The 18,417-nt window shown below is 32.4% G+C and overlaps 1 protein-coding gene and 1 non-coding gene across 17 annotated transcripts in view; one reads left to right on the forward strand and one right to left on the reverse strand.

Moving 5' to 3' along the window:
• The window catches only part of LOC134244326 (CAP-Gly domain-containing linker protein 1-like), a 43,736-nt gene that overhangs the window by 24,402 nt on the left and 917 nt on the right, over positions 1 to 18,417 (forward strand). For 14 of the 16 annotated variants that reach the window (XM_062726586.1, XM_062726585.1, XM_062726589.1 and 11 more), the window contains 12 exons: positions 1,064 to 1,152; positions 3,544 to 3,709; positions 4,095 to 4,310; positions 6,807 to 7,010; positions 7,247 to 7,384; positions 7,480 to 7,574; positions 7,842 to 7,962; positions 10,799 to 10,851; positions 12,618 to 12,735; positions 13,051 to 13,216; positions 13,770 to 13,947; positions 14,482 to 14,657. In XM_062726586.1, coding sequence (XP_062582570.1) covers positions 1,064 to 1,152; positions 3,544 to 3,709; positions 4,095 to 4,310; positions 6,807 to 7,010; positions 7,247 to 7,384; positions 7,480 to 7,574; positions 7,842 to 7,962; positions 10,799 to 10,851; positions 12,618 to 12,735; positions 13,051 to 13,216; positions 13,770 to 13,947; positions 14,482 to 14,657 — 1,720 coding nt within the window. Of the gene's footprint in view, positions 1 to 1,063; positions 1,153 to 3,543; positions 3,710 to 4,094; positions 4,311 to 6,806; positions 7,011 to 7,246; positions 7,385 to 7,479; positions 7,575 to 7,841; positions 7,963 to 10,798; positions 10,852 to 12,617; positions 12,736 to 13,050; positions 13,217 to 13,769; positions 13,948 to 14,481; positions 14,658 to 15,073; positions 16,983 to 18,417 lie in introns of those variants that run through there. The other 2 variants (XM_062726599.1, XM_062726588.1) reach the window with 2 other exon arrangements.
• On the reverse strand, positions 17,985 to 18,058 carry Trnai-aau (transfer RNA isoleucine (anticodon AAU)). The gene has a single exon. It is a non-coding gene; the product is annotated as a tRNA-Ile (tRNA).

Here is an 18,417-nt window from a genome sequence, read left to right on the forward strand (position 1 = left end):
ATACATGTGATTTGTGAGGGAGGTCAAATATTCCAACATATATAATGTACATTGACCTTTATCCCAAGAATATAGAATATGAAATGTATTTAGTTGCTATAATTATACATTTATGAAATCATTTTCTGTTTGAAAAGAAAAAGGGACAGAGACCCATGTATATTTTTATGTGTTTCAACCCAGTATATAGATATCAGTGTCATACATGTATATACCCTCCTAAGCTTTTGTAAAATTGTGAACTGGTGTGTTTCTTTGTGAGATATACTGGCTTCATTGTGGGCAGTGAGTGTGTGTATGATTATTTTCTTTTTTTATCATATCATTTATTTTATATATCCATGAATTATTATTTTCACATTGAGAGGGTTTTGTAATCACCTTGGATATGCTATACATGTTGTATATGCTAGTCATTTTCACACAGCAGTGTAAATATTACATAGAAGCCGCTAGAGGAGTAAAAATCACAATCATGGAAGTCATTTTTTTTTCGTAAAAATTTCATTTTGATTTCATTTTGTTATTTATGTTTTTTCTCCTTCCAAACCATGTGCCTTCTGAGTTACTAGATTTTATTGCTTGTCATATTTTGTCATATTCCTGTAAATCAAAAATTTCCCTCTTCAGTCTTGTAGTCATCAGATAGTTGAAAGTGATTTCTGTTGTTTCTTGCTTCAATTCACCATGCACAAATGCCTGGTAAAAGAAGTATGTGTCCCCATACACAAATGTACATTGCTAGTGATATTTTTAGAATTGGTGTAATATATACTAGCTCAGATTTCTGTTCCTTAATCTAGTGTAGTGTACATTATATTTAAAGTATTTATGTAATTTAAAACCTGTAAACTGTGTATCTGCACATGTATCATCATTTAATCCTAGAAAGCCAGATTTAACACTGGAAATCCATTTTAATCATTCAAGAAAATCAGTAGATGTAGAATATCAGTTGGCACATGGAGTTGAAGAGAGTTTCAAATTTCAATTAATTTTATAAATTGGTTAACTATTAGTTAGTTTGATTTTTTTTTCTTTCTTGCCTCCCCTTTTGTATCAGGAGCACCAAATGAGTGAAATGATGAAAAACTCGGGAGATAGCTCAAACAAGCTATCTATGCTCAACGATCAAGTACAGGAGAAAAATAGGTCAGTCTTTATTTAAAGCTTTATAGTTGGATGGCTTTACATGACTTTGCTTTTATATATATATATATTGGCTGCACAGAGTTACAGTTTTCCTCCCCCCTCACTAACAAATAACCCCTCTGACCTTTTATCTGTAAAAGGTTTGTAGACTAATCCTGTAGTTTTCCTAGCAAATTCTACTTTGTCTTTCAGTACTGTAAATAAATTCTAAATGCCTCACTTCAGAGTTGCGGAGAGGTATGAATAGTGAAGTGATTATGATCACTTAGTTTGTGCTTGCATCTCATAAGCCTAATTCAGGGAGAAACATTAACTGTAAATGGGGTTATTTTCACCCCATGCTATTTTCATCCTTTCACACTTGCAAACAATTTTGCGACATTTTAAATTTGCCCAGCACAGTTCTGTTGAAGAAATTTTACTGTCTTTGAGTTTGAATTCTTCCTGCTTTAAATTCACTCACATGTATCTAGGACTAAGGGGGCAAAAATAAAATGATGGCAAAAATTTCCCTGTAAACAGTATTTGTAATTTACAATTTGATCTCAATGTATTTCATGAGAATTTTATAACTCTGTAGTAAAGAAAAAAAGCATATTGATTATTTGATATATGGGGGGGTTCAAAAGACAAGATAAAGATGATAAAATTGTAAAGGAAATGATATAAAATCTACTTTAATGTTGTGTTTAAACCCAGGGACATGAATTTTTCCACCTTTAATGATAGAGTTTGGTTATTCTGCCATTGCCTCCTTAACTTCTACAAGGGAAGAAGCATAAACATTCTTCTTTTGAAATGTCCCCTTCTATTTCAATTCTTATGGACAACCCTGTAGTTACTATCTTAAGTAATCATGTAAGTGCAAGGAAGATTGTCTCATCATCTTACATTGAATAAAATACATAAAACCTTATGCAGTACAAGGGACTTAAGAGATCAGTAAATTAATGGTTTTGTAAGTAGTGTTTTATTATCAAACTTAAAATCTAAGAAATGGTATTTTTCGAAAAATGGTACTCATTGCTTGGAAATGCTCTTCTTCAAGATCCTTTTGTTTTAAAGAGAGAACATTTTCTCCGTCTATAAACTTTTATTTGGATGCCAATGGAAACTTGGTACAAAACAATGAAGGCATTCCTAGAAAATACAAAAATAGGGAGGCAAGAAAGTGTTCCTTGGGTAGTGTGATATTAAATTGTTATTTTGAATAATTTTTAATTTTGAAATACATTCACATTTGAAGTTTTCTGAATCAAGTTTTACATAGAAATATATTTAGAACAAATCTTAAAAAGAACCACTGAAACAGGAAAGCTGAAACCTTATGTGGAAGCATCCTTGGGTAGTGTAGATATTAAATTGTAAAAATCATGACCCCTTATAGGGAATCCAAGTTTTACATAGAAATATATAGAACAAATCTTTAAAAATCTTCTTCTCAAGAACCACTGAAACAAGAAAGCTGAAACTTATGTGGAAGCATCCTTGGGTAGTGAAGATATCAAATTGTTAAAATAATGACCCCCGGGGATAGGGCAGGGCCGCAATAGGGAATCCAAGTTTTACATAGAAATGTATAGAACGAATCTTTAAAAATCTTCTTCTCAAGAACCACTGGGCCAGGAAAGATGAACGTTATGTGGAAGCATCTTTGGGTAGTGTAGATTCTAAAGTATTAAAATCATGTAAGGGGAGGGGGTAGGGAGGGGGGTACGATAGGTATAGCAAGAGAACTGCTTCACCCAAGTTACTCAGGTGAGAGATGTGGCCCATCGGCCTCTTGTTTATTTGGATGCCAAGGAAAGTAACAATGAAGGCATTCCTAGAGGGAGGCAGAAGTGTTCTGTATTATTTTGATAATTTTTAATTTTGATGCATTCACATTTGAAGTTTTTTGAATCATCAATTTAGTTCTGGTCGATTTATGCAATTTCTGATGATTATGTAAAGTTGCTTTTGAGTCACTTCATTGCTAGATTCACTGATTCAGAGCTTATCCATTGGGTGTTCGAGATGTGTTCTTTTTCACCTTCTTATTTCTGTCCTATTGGTTTAGGTGTAAATAATTTCTCTCAAATCCATCTCAAATTTCTTCACAGCTGTAAGATTTTAATTTCATTCATTTTCTGAATTAATAAAAAAATTATTAACATGCATCTTGATTTAGGTATAAAAACTATATGCATGTTGGAGGAATACAGTTATACTTAATATATTTGAATCAAAGCTAAAATGTACTCATGACTCAAATTATGCATCTACATTTCTTTAGTAACAGTTATTTTTGACAGGAGAAAAAAAAGTAAAAATGAAGCTTAAAATCTTTTAAGTTTGTGAAAAAAAATAATTTTAATTAATTAATTTGTTCATCATTGAACCTATTTTTAGAAAAATCCAGGATCTACAAGCCGCCTTGTCAAATTCTACTCAACAATTGGGAAGACTTAACGACGAAATCGAAAATCTCAAAGGGGAAACAATTAGGGAACGGGAAAATATTATTGCTAGATATGAAGAATCAACTAAAACCCAGAATGGACAGATTGAGGAATTAGTAAGTAAAAAATAAAAAATGTTATATCACATTCTGTGTTTGTGATGTTTCTGAAGATGTTATGAAACTTTTATTTTAAAAAAATAATTCCAACATGCACTAGATATATAACTTCCAATGAAACCAGATTAATTTTAAAAAATTTTTTAAAAATGAAGTATGTTTAGGTGCATTAACTATTAAAGAATGTGATTATTTTTGGGCATTAAATGGGAATAATTGTACATGTACTGAAAAATGTTGTAATATGAATGAATTGCAGCTTTCATATCATGATACACAAGTACTTTGTGTAGCAGGATATCTGCATTGTCTTAGTCCTAATAAACAGTACAATATAGCTGTATTAATATGAATTTACAGATGGATTTGTTTTCTTTAACAGCAAAGGGAATTATCAAAGGCAAAGACAAAGATGCAGAAGATGACAGAAGACCACAAAAAAGACAATGAAGACGCACTATCACGTAAAATTAAAGAGATCGAGGAACTGAAGAAACAGCTACAGGAGAGTATAGAGGAACAGGAGAGACAGGCTGTACAGACACAGGCCCACAAACAGGTGCTGGAGAAAATCACCATGGAGAAGGAGGCTCTACAGGTGAGCAGAGGGGGAGGGGAATGGGGGTATGATAGGGGGTACTCAGTGCTAGACTGAAGAGGCAAGTTTATTAAGAATAAGTTAGTGTTAAGTTGGGAGGCGTTGTAACAGTTGTCATAAAGTCTTTTAAAAGTCTGGATGTTATGTGAAGGTTTTCTTAGAACAGAAAAGTCAAAGATGACATAAGGTCATGCAAGGTCATACAGGAGTCTTCACACTGTAGGTTTGTAAATGGTAACTTATAGTCTTGCAGGTGGGGATTGTGTTATTAGGAAATTAAACTGAGACTAAGCCAGGAGATTGTGTTTAGATTAATTCTGGGTCAGGTTTGTAAGGGGTACAGTACTAGTGAATGGTAACTGAGGTGAGACTATAATTGAGGGTTTGGTAATAATTACTTGCAGACATTTTTAAGTGGAGGGTGTGTGTTAAGGGTCACCTTTAATCATGTTTGATTGGGGTCAGTTTATGGGCAACAACTGAGAAAGTCTTTAGATACATGTACATGTATAATGTTATAAAAAAAAGTAGGTTTTGATATTAACTGGGTTTGATACTGAACATTATTATCAATCTTCAATGAAAGTTTTGCACTGCTGTCCATAACAGTCAAGAAAAATTATATGTACCTGTGTTTTGTTGCTTTATACAAATTTCATTTCAGCATCACATATATGCATAAGGCACATCATTTGATTCATTTTAAGTCATCATTATCATGCAAACATTGTGTCACGATAATCACACGGTCATTATTGCTTTTCCACAGCATCTTAGAACATGGAAGGTAGGTGGACATTGTGTCCCGAGTGGTCACTCTGTGTCAGACATCGCACTGGACACCTTTCTTCTGCCATATTGAACCAAAAAAATTGAAAATACATAAATGATTTTTTTTTTTCTGGATCAAAATTGTTGGGGCCATTTAAAAAAGTTTGATTTACATGCACTTTCCCAACTAGGTTTGAAAAAATTGGGTTGATAGGTAAATTGAAATTTTTTTCCTAGAAAATTTGAAGATCAAAGCTGAATTTTCAAAATCTATATTTTGGAAATAATTTTTTTTTTAAATGCTTCTGGAGGTTAAAAAAATGTTTGAGTCAGGCCATTTTAGCCAGCTAGTGGGGAGAGTGCAACCAAACAATTTTTAAAGATGGCTTGGTGAAATTTTTATTTGCTTTTGCAGAAGAAAGGTTGACTCTGTTTTGAGAGAAGTCCAATTTTTCTAATCTGTGTGTGTTCATGTCAGCATCTCATCCAAACATCTGATAATTCTTTATCTTTTGTATTCCACAGTCACCACAAATACCAACCCTTTTCTTAAAGTATAACTCCAAAAATATTACTAGTATATCAATAAATTAAACACTTTGTAATACACATAAAATATAAATTGTAAATCATAGTTTAGGTTTCAGAAATCCTTGTCCATGAGCAAATCTAAATCATTATTCAAATACACTGGAGTGCTTGTTAATGACCATATGCCAGGACTGTGGTAAAGAATCCATGTATGGAAATCCAACAGAAAATAAACTTTACACTTCTGACTTTAATACACCCCTTTCCAGTTCTTTTAGTTGAGAAATATGCATCTTTAGTTCCAAGATCACCAAATACTATGTGCACATTTCCTTTAAATTCAGTACATTTATTATTTTGAGTTCATTATAATTTCTTCAGTATGTGTGACTCCTAAAGCAAGTTCTTTTGTGTAAATGTATTTATTTCTTTGGCTGACTTTTGATTTTTGTAGAATAGAATGGTGGGCTCATTTTGTAGATTTTTTTTTTTAATTTCTGTTAATAGTAATTAAATCTTTAGAAGGACATGTTTGGTAGTAGTATCTTTATTTATTTAGTAGAAAAATTTGGTAATAAGTGTATTCCTTGGTCCCAAATCTTAGAAAAGTAACTTTAAAGGAAAATGTGGTCTATTTAACACTTAATATAAAAATTACTTGAATTAGGTCATATTGCTTAATTTGATAATAAATCATTTATATTATCTTCACATCCCCATTTACATATCTGTATATCTGTATTAGATTTACAAAATTAAGCCAATATAATAGTAATATCTTGAAACAGCACCCATTGAATCATCTAATACTGTACACATGTGATTGGATATGATATCCCAACCCAAATTAATTCAAATCATGCAAAGAATAAATTAAACACAGTAGAATCACGATACTGAAACATATAGTTAAATAATTTATTAAAATATGTTGACCAATTCCATTATCATAAAATCATCAGATGAAGTAAAGTTAGGTTGCTTGAATTAAAATTGGATTACATTGCTTCTAATTCTAACTCATCTATGTTTCAAAATGAGAGAAACTTTAAGGAGAAAGCAAGATGATTATTGATTTTAGAATATTCATTCATTTCTCATTTTTATTCATCATTCATAATGGTTGATTTCGGTGTCAAAAAATTACTTTGGTAATGTTTGAAAGGGATTTAAGTATTTTCAATTGAATTATAGTTTGAAAAAGAGAAGACTGAGAAGCAAGTGAAGCGCTTGGAATCAGAGCGAGATACGGCCAACACAGAGCTGATTCAGGCCAGAGTTGAGGCAGCTAAGGCACAGTCGGAGAGGGAAAAGTTCACAGTGGACCTTAATACTTTGGAGGAAAAGCTGCTTGACTTGGGAGGGGAAATGGAAAAGGCTCAAAAGGCCAAAAATCAGGTACCCTATTGAAAACTAGCAGGGGTGTGTAAGAGATTTGACGGAGCTCTAACAGAGGAGATATCATCATATATGTGCAATCCTAAAGGCAAAACTTCAACTTAGCCCCCATTCCCCTGTTTTTGATTCATTGATATTTAATAAAATACCTAAATTCATCTGTTCATAGAATCATTATACCTTTGCGGAATATACAACTTTTGTATATAAACTACAGCTTAGATTTTGTTTTGTAGATTCAGAAAGAACTTGATGCAATCACAGAAGAGAAGGCAAAAGTCTTGGAAGAAAAAGGTCGACTGCAGGATGATGCCATTACAACCAAAGCATCTCTACAACAGAAGGACATGCACATTGAAGAGCTCCAAAAAGAGGTAATTTATACTCAATATAACAACGTGATTATCCATGTAATTCTGTTGAAAAACTGAAAGTATTGTAATTATTAATTATTGTTTTTGTTTGTCAGAATGAACGGCTGAAGGGGGAGGTAAATGATCAGCAGGAGGCGCTGGCTCAGGTGTCACAAAACTCATCCATCACGTCTGACTTCCAACAGAGACTGTAAGTACTACCTGAGATATTGTCAAACCTGGTACGGCAAGAGTACTAGTCTAAGAAATATAACAAATTTACTGGGTAACTTGAGTAGAAATTGATTCTTCACTGTTTCTGCTAACTAAGAGTGTTTTCATTTGCCAGCACAATGTACATAATGTACATGAACATATTAATATTGAAAAGTGTAACCTTCCCCACCTTCCAAAAATGGAAAATGACCAATTTATGTAAAAGGGATGTTTGATTGATAAATTATGTGATATTTTATAGGGAGGAAAGTCAGAAATCCTTGTCTGATCTACAGAAGACTTACAGAGAGTTAGAGGCTGAGAGGGATTCCATGAAGGCTCAGCTGACCTTTGCTAACCTGGTCACGGAGGAACGAACTCGGGTAAACTAGAACATCTAATGTCAGGCATTGTAATGGTGTATTCCGTTGTCATGACTGATAGAATCGTTTTTTTACAGAGTGGCTTACAAGATTTTTTTTTCATTGAGTAATTTATATGGTGTTTTATGATATCTAAATTCAATTTACAGGTAAACTTCGGTATCTCGATATCGGATATGTCGACAACCTGGGATATGTCGACGTCCGTCCGCGGTCCCGGCATTATTTACTATATAAAGGATTTGCAAAAACTCTGATATGTCGACATCAGTAATGTCGACTACCCCGCTTATCTCGACGTATACTCACAGTCCAAGAGCCAAATTTACCTGGTATATGTCGACATTGGGGCAATTTTCTGCTCTTCTTAACCCAATTGTTTGTCAGCTGGTCGCTCATCACGCACGGACGACTCCGTGTATCTCGATGTCGTCAGAAATTCACACCTTTCAAACCTATGTTTTGACTACATACTGCTCTGTAGAAATGTGTTTGTAGAGGAATCCAAAGCCCCCTCGGTGTCTCTGAGACGTTGTTTAATGTTCAGCTTGGGTAATATCATTGATATCGATTCTGCGTCAATGTAAATCTTACAAACCATTTATATATGTCGAAATCTAACAAAACTTTCATATTTTGAAAAAAAGTAACTGAATAACAATGAACAATATACACATTGAATTCAGTTTAACTTAAAAATTGTGGTAAAAATGCACTCAACAGGAAAAATCTAAGACATGCATGACTATTGCATCAGCCGTAATATAAATGCATGTGTAACATCATTAAGTTTGTTTAATGCGCAATTCCATATTAAATTTTGGTTTGAAAATGAAATGAAAATTAATAATGAATGATTATGAAATAAAAATGAAATGAAATAAAACATATGCATTAATTTTTTCCGTATCGATGAAGTCGAATTTGTACCGTTCCGGTTTGGAGTTTATAAAGCGCATTTCGTTTCCTGTTCTGACAGAGCTAGTTGCACGCGGATCGAATGCTGGATTGGAAAACTGTTTTTAGTAAATGAGAAGATTTCGATAAAAAAGGAAAGCATTTCATAAATAATATTTTATGTGAATAACTTCTTAGATTTTCTAATAAATATAGAGGGATCGCTGAAATAAACGAGCATACCTGTCAACATGGCCAAAATGTTTCGGGGGTCCAAAATGTTTGGTATTAACATATATAGAAATTGATTCTTGACTGCTCTTACTGAGAGCATTTGCATTTGATAGCACAACGCGCGACAACTTTTTGCAAATACAAAAAGTGGCACTTTTCACTTTTACACATGAATATAGAACGAAAATAAACAACTTACAAGATAAAGCTTCATTATTACATGTAATATCATTAAAAATTTATCATAAAATTTACTTTTTATTCATGCAATACATTGTTTAGAAACTTGTACAATGTGAATTAATTAATTTTGAAATTATAAAAATTTATGTACACTATTTATTCTGCGTGTCCATAAGAGCCTCATTTATATAATATTCATGGCAAATGTTGAAGTTTAACTTGGCACTTAGAAAAATTGATAAGGTTCTGCAGACAGTCTGAGTTTCCAGCTTTTAATAGATGCATGAATGGATTTTTCTCACTAAGTTTAAGGAACATGACTTGTGTCCTGGATTTAAAGATCTGAAATTGAAATAATTGTCAAAACTTTTAAAATGCTTATATTCTTAATATAATGTGTAAATCTAGTATGAATGAAATAGTTGGACCCTTGTTTTCTTTTAATCTCATAACATATATAAGAATTTTTAAATATGTAATACTTTATTTTAGTAATGTTCTAATGTGCTAATTTTATATTTTAATTTAGAAATTTACCCTGTGTAGCTTTGTAAATTTAAAGAAGTCTTCTAAAGACACTGTCTTGTTGCTCTGGACTGTAGATTCAGAGGCTGTTATATGCTGATGTTGATGCAGGATTTACTAAGACATTGAATCTCAAAATCTGTGGGGAAATTTTCAGACTCTTCATTAGCTTCCATGGAATTGTTTCCCTCTCCTTGTCAAATTAATAATAGAGTACTGTAGCTAATCTTTCCTGATAATTGTATTGTTTATGGAGAAATACATGTAGTTTAGTCTTAGGTACTTGTACACTTATTTGCAGCAAAGTATCAAGTACTTCCATATTGTTATTTACCGTCATGTTCTGTAAAATTTTCCACATCTGGCATCTCTGTCTTTGATAATATACACTTTTAGTGAGAATAAGGGGCAATTACAACTGCAATTACATCTGGTAGCACAGTTGACACCTTGTTGATTACCTGGTATCAGCGGCAATAAACAGATTAGCTACAGATAAACACTGCATGACCTCCATTTTTGTGTTGACTAGTCGGTATTTTATGAACCGAAGTAGGTAAAAAATCCGGATTTTTCAAAATCGGTAGAAACGGCAGTTTAAAAAAAATTCGGTAGACAGTCGGTAGGGATGGTTAAAAATCGGTAGACTCCCGATAAATTCGGGAGAGTTGACAGGTATGAACGAGCTACAGTCTATGGAAGACATGTAGGTAGTTACATGTACATGTCTGTTCAGTTTAGGTCTATGGTTTTACTATGCTGTAAAATTAAGGACGTCGAGTCTCAACTCTGATATCTCAACACCTCGGATATCTCGACATTTTTTGATTGTCCAGTCGATGTCGAGATAACGAAGTTTACCTGTATTTGGGTAGGCGAATCAAAAAAAATTGTGGTAAATGGAGTAAAGTGTTTATTACATTATACAAAAGAAAATAGTGTTTATAGGTGCAATTTTATATGGGATTCTTGATTCTAAACCAAATATATTTTGTAGCTGGAAGATCAGAATCAGAAACTAAACAGGGAGGTCGAGGACATGCAAACAAGGTAAAGTGTTGTCTCCCTTGATGTAATATCTTCACAGCAAGAAAAGCAATTGGGAAAAACTGAATGCTCAGTAATTATGAGATCAACATTATTTTATCTTTGCACATACCATTAATGTACATTTACACTGAAATTTGTATCATTCAAAATGTCATATATAGCCATAAATTTCATTTGCTTATGAATATTTTTATGTCTTTCTTTTTATCGTGGCTGTATCTTCAATGACAATCTTTTACATGGTAAGGGTTTATATCTCTAAAAACAGCATCAAATTTGTATTGCATATATTTGGAAATCCCATGTTTCAAGCAGCATGATTTATTCTGTTGTTTATATATGTCATGATGCATGGTAGTTTAGTTATGATGCAAAACATGTATCTGTATCAAAAACCTGGATTAAACATACATGTATACAGTATACAGATGTAAACAAAGTTCCTGTTAAATCCCAATGTGATCTTAACTCCTGATCCAATTTAAGTACATGTATAAATGTTTTCCATAACTTTGGGAGGGGTCTTAGTTCACCTGTAAAGAATTTAGCACTGCCAGATCTTGAGAAAAATAACTCCCTTGGGGATCACAGAATCATGCTTTGATGAAAAAATTATCTATGCTGTAAAGTGAGAGCTGACTTTGAAAAATAATGAATAAAGATTATTAACACTGATTTTTAATATTCTTAATTCTTTACTTTCATTTTCATGTGACTTGATAAGAAATGAGTCATAGTGAAAATACATATAAACACTTGTAAAGTATGATAACTGAATGCTTAAAATGTATCTGGTCATGTTACTAAAAACTACACTGTGTATGATATGCATCTCACTAACAATTTAAAAAGAATGAAACTTACATGTACTCATCTACATGTATATTCAATACAGTATAAACAGGTTTTGTTTCATAGTTTGCCAGAAGAAATATTTCTCAGTGTATTTGTGGATTGTATTTCTTTTCCCTTATAGTAGTGTGGTCTCTTATGTTACTATTTTACATAATTTACTTGTCAATGTTGTAAAAATTATCATTTGATTGAAATACTTTTTTGTCTGATTTAAGATTTCATGTTGTATTTTCAGTCAACTTATTTGCATGTGTTGTTTGTCTTGACAAAGTTTCTTATGATTCTCTTTCTTCCATTAAATCTTAGAATATATTCTAAAAATAAAAAGAAACAAGAATTGTATTGTAAAGAAATTTCAAATTGGGATATTTTTTTTTAAGTGCTAAAAATATTCATAATTTTGCACATTCAGAATTATATGCTAGACATGTCTTTTTGATTAGTTCAGGGATTTTTGCCCCCCAAGTTATAGTGGAAATTTTTTTATAATTTTTAGCAAATTTGAATTGCACAAAAATATTTTTTAAATAAATCACCAATAAGAAAATGTAAACAAAGTAGTTTGCAAAATTTTGTAAAAATTAACAGCATTTTTTTTTTTCAAATAAAATCGAGTAAAAATTTGAAATTTATAGTAGTTTTTAATGCTGAAACATTAAATCATTTGGAAACAGTTTGTAAATGTTGTTTACAATTTTTTTTTTTTCAAATGACCAGTGGGTCCTTGAAATATACAAGGTACCTCAACAAATAGAGAAGATAGATTATGAGATTCCATCTTGATTTGATTTACATATACTCTACAAGTAGTTTATAAGAAAGATGTATTACAAATAGGTTTATGTATTGTTTAAATGTCTGATACACAGTCCTTGAATGCAATTTATGATACAGTATTACTTTGTTTGTAGACACAGTCAAGAGTTGGATGAGTTACAGAACGCCAACACGTCCCTCCAGAGTCAGCTGGACAACACCACACAACAACTACAACAGAGAGCGGAAGATCTCGAGAGACAGAAAAAACAGGTATACACTAGCAGGGCACAAGGTCAAAGGAGGGTATTTGGAAAATAGACATGCACTGAATGTCAAAAGAAATTGACAGAACTTATGACATGGAATGAAGCTTTAATTAACCCCCCCCCCCCCTCCCCCACACACACACACACACCAACATAAACATTGACAGAACTTAAAAATTGTAATTTTAGATTACAAAGAATTGTACACAATATTTTTTTACACATCAATGCATTGCAATATTTTTTTAATATCATTATTGAAGAATATCAATTGTGCTTTTATTCCTGCATTATAATAGGGATTTCCTTCATTCTTTAGATTTCCAACCTGCAGAATGAGAATTCTTCTTTAGAAGTGTACAGGTCCAAGGTCCAGAATATGGAGACAGAGAAGTCCGAGTTCCTGGAGAAGATCAGTAAGCTGGAGAACTTACTGAAGGAAGCCAAGACTAACGCGTCTAACATAGCCAGTAATGATAGCTTAGGTAGGTCTAAGTGAAGGAAAGTAATGTCATGGGGTAAAAAATGAAAGTGCTTTGTTCAATGTTGATGGAACTAATGCATAACATAGGCTGTAATGATAGAGATAGGTCTAAGTACAGGAAAAGCTGTAAGAAAAAATGAAAACCGAAGTTTTGATGTAGGGAATGGAGCCTCATGTGAATTAATATCAAAGGGCCTGATATGAAATATTCAAGGCCTGAGATATTTTAAAGTTTAGATCTGAACTGAAAGTAGAGTGTTTATCTGAAAGAAACGTGTTTATTTGGATGTATAGTGGAGTTTCATTAATTTGGATGCCAATTATCACTTTGCCTTCAGCTAGTATTCAAGTTGCTTGCTTCATTATAAATCTGAACAACTTTCTGGGGGAACACAAGTGTCCATATTAATGAGACTCTACAGTATCCTTGGTATTTGAAATATTGGAAGTGCACAAAAATAATTAAGGTCATCTATATTTTTAGGAATTTTATTGAGATTTTCTAATTTTATAACAAAAGTACATGTATACACGTCCACAAAACCTTTTTCCAGGGAACCCAGCAGTATCCAGATTAACAGAAGAAAAGGATGCTGCTTTGGGCCAAGTAGACTTCCTGAATTCAGTCATTGTAGATCTACAAAAGAAAAATGAAGAATTGAAGACTAGACTGGAAATAATGGAGTCAGGGGTCGTTACTAATGGAGACGGTGATAGCTCCATGGAATCTGAGTGAGTTGCTTCCCTTTGTAGAAAATAACAAATTTAGGATTTTTTAAAAAAGAATAGTTGTCAGTAATAAAGTATGTCAGGGCCAATTTCTGTATGCATATACTGTATGTCTCTAAAAGTAGTACATTTATTACTTTTTTTCAAGCTGTTGAATGCACTTTGATTTTTACAATTACCGGTAATGAATTGCAGATCTATAAAATGGATTTGAGGTTTGAACTCTCTTAAGCTTTGAAACATATGAAAGCTCTGAACTTGCATAAGGAAATACTTGTTTTTAATGTATACATATGGAATACATTTTTGTATCAAAAGTAGATGTAGTGTACTTTGAAATAGGAAATGGTGTATGTAAAAATTACCTCGACAGCCTATAGCATTATTGGACTTGTGGTTACAGATGATTTAAAGTGAAGTATTTTAAAAGTGAATGGAGATAGTCCTGCTTGACATGGCACCAATAATTATAAAACTTCAAATTTTTGTCCTTTTAAAAATGTAAAATAAAATAAAGGTTTTGCTTGTCTTTTTTAGGGCTCCTAAATCCCGAGCTCCGCCTCGTTTGTTCTGTGATATATGCGACGTCTTTGATCAGCATGACACTGACGACTGCCCTCTACAAGCCATGGACTACGAGGATGATGCCCCCTCCCCCACCCATTACCATGGCGACAGGAAAGCCTCCCGTCCCTACTGTGATATTTGTGAAGGTATGTCACTGTATACATTTCATCTCTCACAAGTCATAGTTTCATCATCAGTTAACATGCTCGATATTATGCCTAGAAAATATAAGTTAAAAAAAAACAAATAAAGCATGGCATGAATTAAGAAAAAAATTGCATTTATTTATAGTGTTTGTCCTAGACCTATTATAGAATTTCCATATTATTTTATTTTGCATATTTTTTTGATAATTTGCACACATATATTGTCAGAAATATAGAAACTGTAATACTTCAACATTTTCCATTAAAATGAACTAAAACCTAAAAAGAAAAAATATAGATATGGCATAATTTTTTTGGAAAACGTATAAGTGACCTTATTTGTGTGCAAATAGATCACAGGCTGATTAAATGATAGTGCTGGGGATCAGGGGTGAATGTGCTCTTTCTTTTTGCAGTGTTTGGCCATTGGACTGATGAATGTGATGATGAGCAGACATTTTGAGAATGGATTGCCTACTCCACTAACACCATGTTGGCAGCTCCATATAAAACACTCACACTCATGCATGATCCACTCCTGGCACTGTCTTGTAGATCCTCCCACCATACAGTGGATATAAACTAGTGTAAAACTAGAAAATGTTTAAAATAGATTTACATCACAGGATGTACATCAAGATATTTTGATATTCAGACTTCTCATACCATGCATATTTTCAAAGTATCTGGATGATCTGTATATGGGACATGTTCATTAATATAGGAGGAATGTAAAAGATGGAGCAAATTTTCGAAGATTGTAGAGCATTTTGATTTGAATGCACGATCTAGGGAGTTTTATGTTATAAACTGAATTGTTATATTGATTATCACCTATGAATCATGGCACCAATGTTATTGTGTTGAAAATTGATTGAAGGCCTCCATCAAAAAGGGTACAAAATGATTTTTTGGGCCAGTTTTACATCAGTGCTTGGGGAAAAAAGTTGTTTTTGTGGGATGTTAAAAATTGTTATGTGATAGTAGTTTATCTAAGTGATAGTGCTATAGTTGATAGTTAAAATACTGATGAGATGCTAATCCTGAATGCTGATATAGATTGTGTAGTCTTATAAAAATTAAGTTTGTATAGTGCTGAGAAATGAAACGAACAATAATCCTGAATATCATTTAAGAGTGTAGCAATTTCTTTGTCACAAGAATTTCTTTTAGTCATAGTTAAGGGTCATCTGTTTAGAGCCTGTGGTTGCCCCACAATCAAAATCCAGTTGGGCATTAGGAGTGGTTATTGCCTTTGTTGATTCCCTTTGTTATTCTGATAAAAAAAAATGAATTATATTTTTATAGTCAATTGTATTCTAGTTCATTATATGCCAGTAATGATTATAGCAGTAGTTACTGTGAGTTACTTGTTAAGGTGAGATGAGGTATGAATACTGTGAGGACTAAATATGTGTGATTTCTGCAGTTGTTGCCAAAAAAATCTACCTGGTATTAACTAACTACATTTGAATAATTTTTGGTTTGAATGTGTGGTTTACCTTTCGTGCCCCCACCTTCCTGCATCCATTTGATCTGAAAGAGGGGGTAAATCTAATGTTAGAACCACAAGTAGATATGTTAAAAACATGGGGTGTTTGCCTTTAGTCATTATATTACTGGGACTGAATTAAATTTTAAAACTTCCCATTTGTTACTTATCAGTATCGGTTATGTACTGGTGATTGTAAGTAGTGCTTATGTATAGGGAACTACTAAGATGCTGCATTGTACTAATGGGGTCTGATTGGGAAAAATATATAGTTTAGGAGACATTTGTGAGATAATTTCTCTGGATGTTAAAAATATTTTTAAATTTCAGTTTCTTGCATTTTTTGTTTTGTAACTTTGGGAAATCTCAGGGATTTAGATTTATAATTTATTCGCACAGATGTGTACAAACTTTATTTCAGTGTTAACTTAATTATGAAAAATAGAAGACTGGGAAAAAATGTTAATACATGTTCAAGAGGAAGTAGGTCAATTTTTTTATGTGTTAGCTTGATTTTTTTTATGTTAAGCTTGTCTAAAGCACAATTTCATTTTCACTCAAAAGAATTTCTGTTAAAAAGCATTCCTTTTAGATAGTGATCTGTTCATTTATAGTGTGTGTGGAAATGGATGCTGGCTTATGATTGCTTTTCATCTCTCATTTTACCATTTAACCATTACTCAGTATTTTGGGGTATACATGTAACAGATTGTATAATACTTGTAAAATGTAATTTATTATCTGTATTATTGCCAAGCTTATTGTTTAATACATCAAATGCAATATGTTCACTTTTAGGATTTTCTCTAATAAAAAAAAAATCCAACTGATAATTATGTGGTCATTTTGTGAAAAATAATTTTAAAAAAAAAACAGCCTTAGAGAGTATAGAATTACTTGAAGTTTAGCTTATGCTTTTGCTTTGGTAAGATGTCTGTTGTATGACTAGCTGTCCATCTTTCTGTAACATTTTTTCAAAATACTACCCCTCTTTCAGTTTTGGTTTGGGTTCATTAAAATGTACTACAAAAGCACAAGCCTTTAGATTGCTTACAAAAAAATTGAGGTGTTAAAAATTATCTTTTTTTGACACACACAATTTTTTGAGCAATCCAAAGGCCTGTGTACAAAAGTAGTTTAAAATGTTTCAGTGGTTACTAAGAGGGGGGTTGGAAAAAGATTTTCAAACATGAAAAAATGGGTTTTTAAAAGAGCACTATTTGACTATTTTCCTTCTTTTGTTGCAAGATATCTGTATGTACTTTGAAAAAAAAAATCATTTACTGCATGTGTAAATTTGGTAAATACCTCCTGGGCTATTTTCAAGTGTGTTAGACACTTTTGTGTTTGATAAATACTGATTCACAGTAGTTATGACAATTCTGAACACAAAACTTTTGATTCAAAAAACTACATACAAGTAGTATGCATGAATATGTAGTAAACCTCCCAATTTTTCACCATAAAAATCAATGGAAAACGGAAATAATTGTCCAACCCACCATAAATGCTCAGCAGAAATGTGATGTAAAAAAATTTTTTACACCCTCCCTTCCAATCAAACAGAAGATTATAAATTGTTGTTTTGCAAATCTACTGGTGTATCAAAGCTTTTGTTGATTATGGGGAGTATACAAAATGCAATATAAAAAGTTCATTTTATGGAAATACATGTACAACTGCTGCAACATTAAAAAAATCTCAATCTTAATCAAGGGTAGTTATTTAATTTTTTTTAAGTATAAATTTGCTTAAATAAATTATGTTCGTAGAAAATTGTTTGTTTCCATAGTCCTTGTCAAGACGAATATAAAAAAAAAAAGAAAAAAAAATAATGGCCAGTGTGGGGGTCGAACCCACGACATTCGCGTTATTAGCACGACGCTCTAACCGACTGAGCTAACCGGCCGTTGTGTTTGTGGATCTTGTGTTAGTATTTAAAGCTTATAATAACATTGTAAATCTATATTTAGATTAATCTTTGTTATGTGTGCGGATCTACTTTTTTTTTATTAAAAAGATAGGAAAGAAATCGAACTTCTTCCTCTTTTAAATTAATTGATTTTTTAATTAATTAATAAAATTTCGTGTTTTTTATAGTACAACACCTCTCTAGTCGAGAGCTACCAGTAGGAACTTTTTAAGGGCCCTCTCTACCATGTCTACACCAGTGCAATTTTTTTTTGTGGACATTGAGAAAAATATATATTCAAACACAACACAGTATCGGAAAATTAATCAAACACAACACAGTGTCAATGAGTACCC

The sequence above is a fragment of the Saccostrea cucullata genome, unplaced genomic scaffold (assembly GCF_032062105.1).
Source record: "Saccostrea cucullata isolate Sc308-1 unplaced genomic scaffold, CSIRO_AGI_Scuc_v1 ctg330, whole genome shotgun sequence".
NCBI lineage: Eukaryota > Metazoa > Mollusca > Bivalvia > Ostreida > Ostreidae > Saccostrea > Saccostrea cuccullata.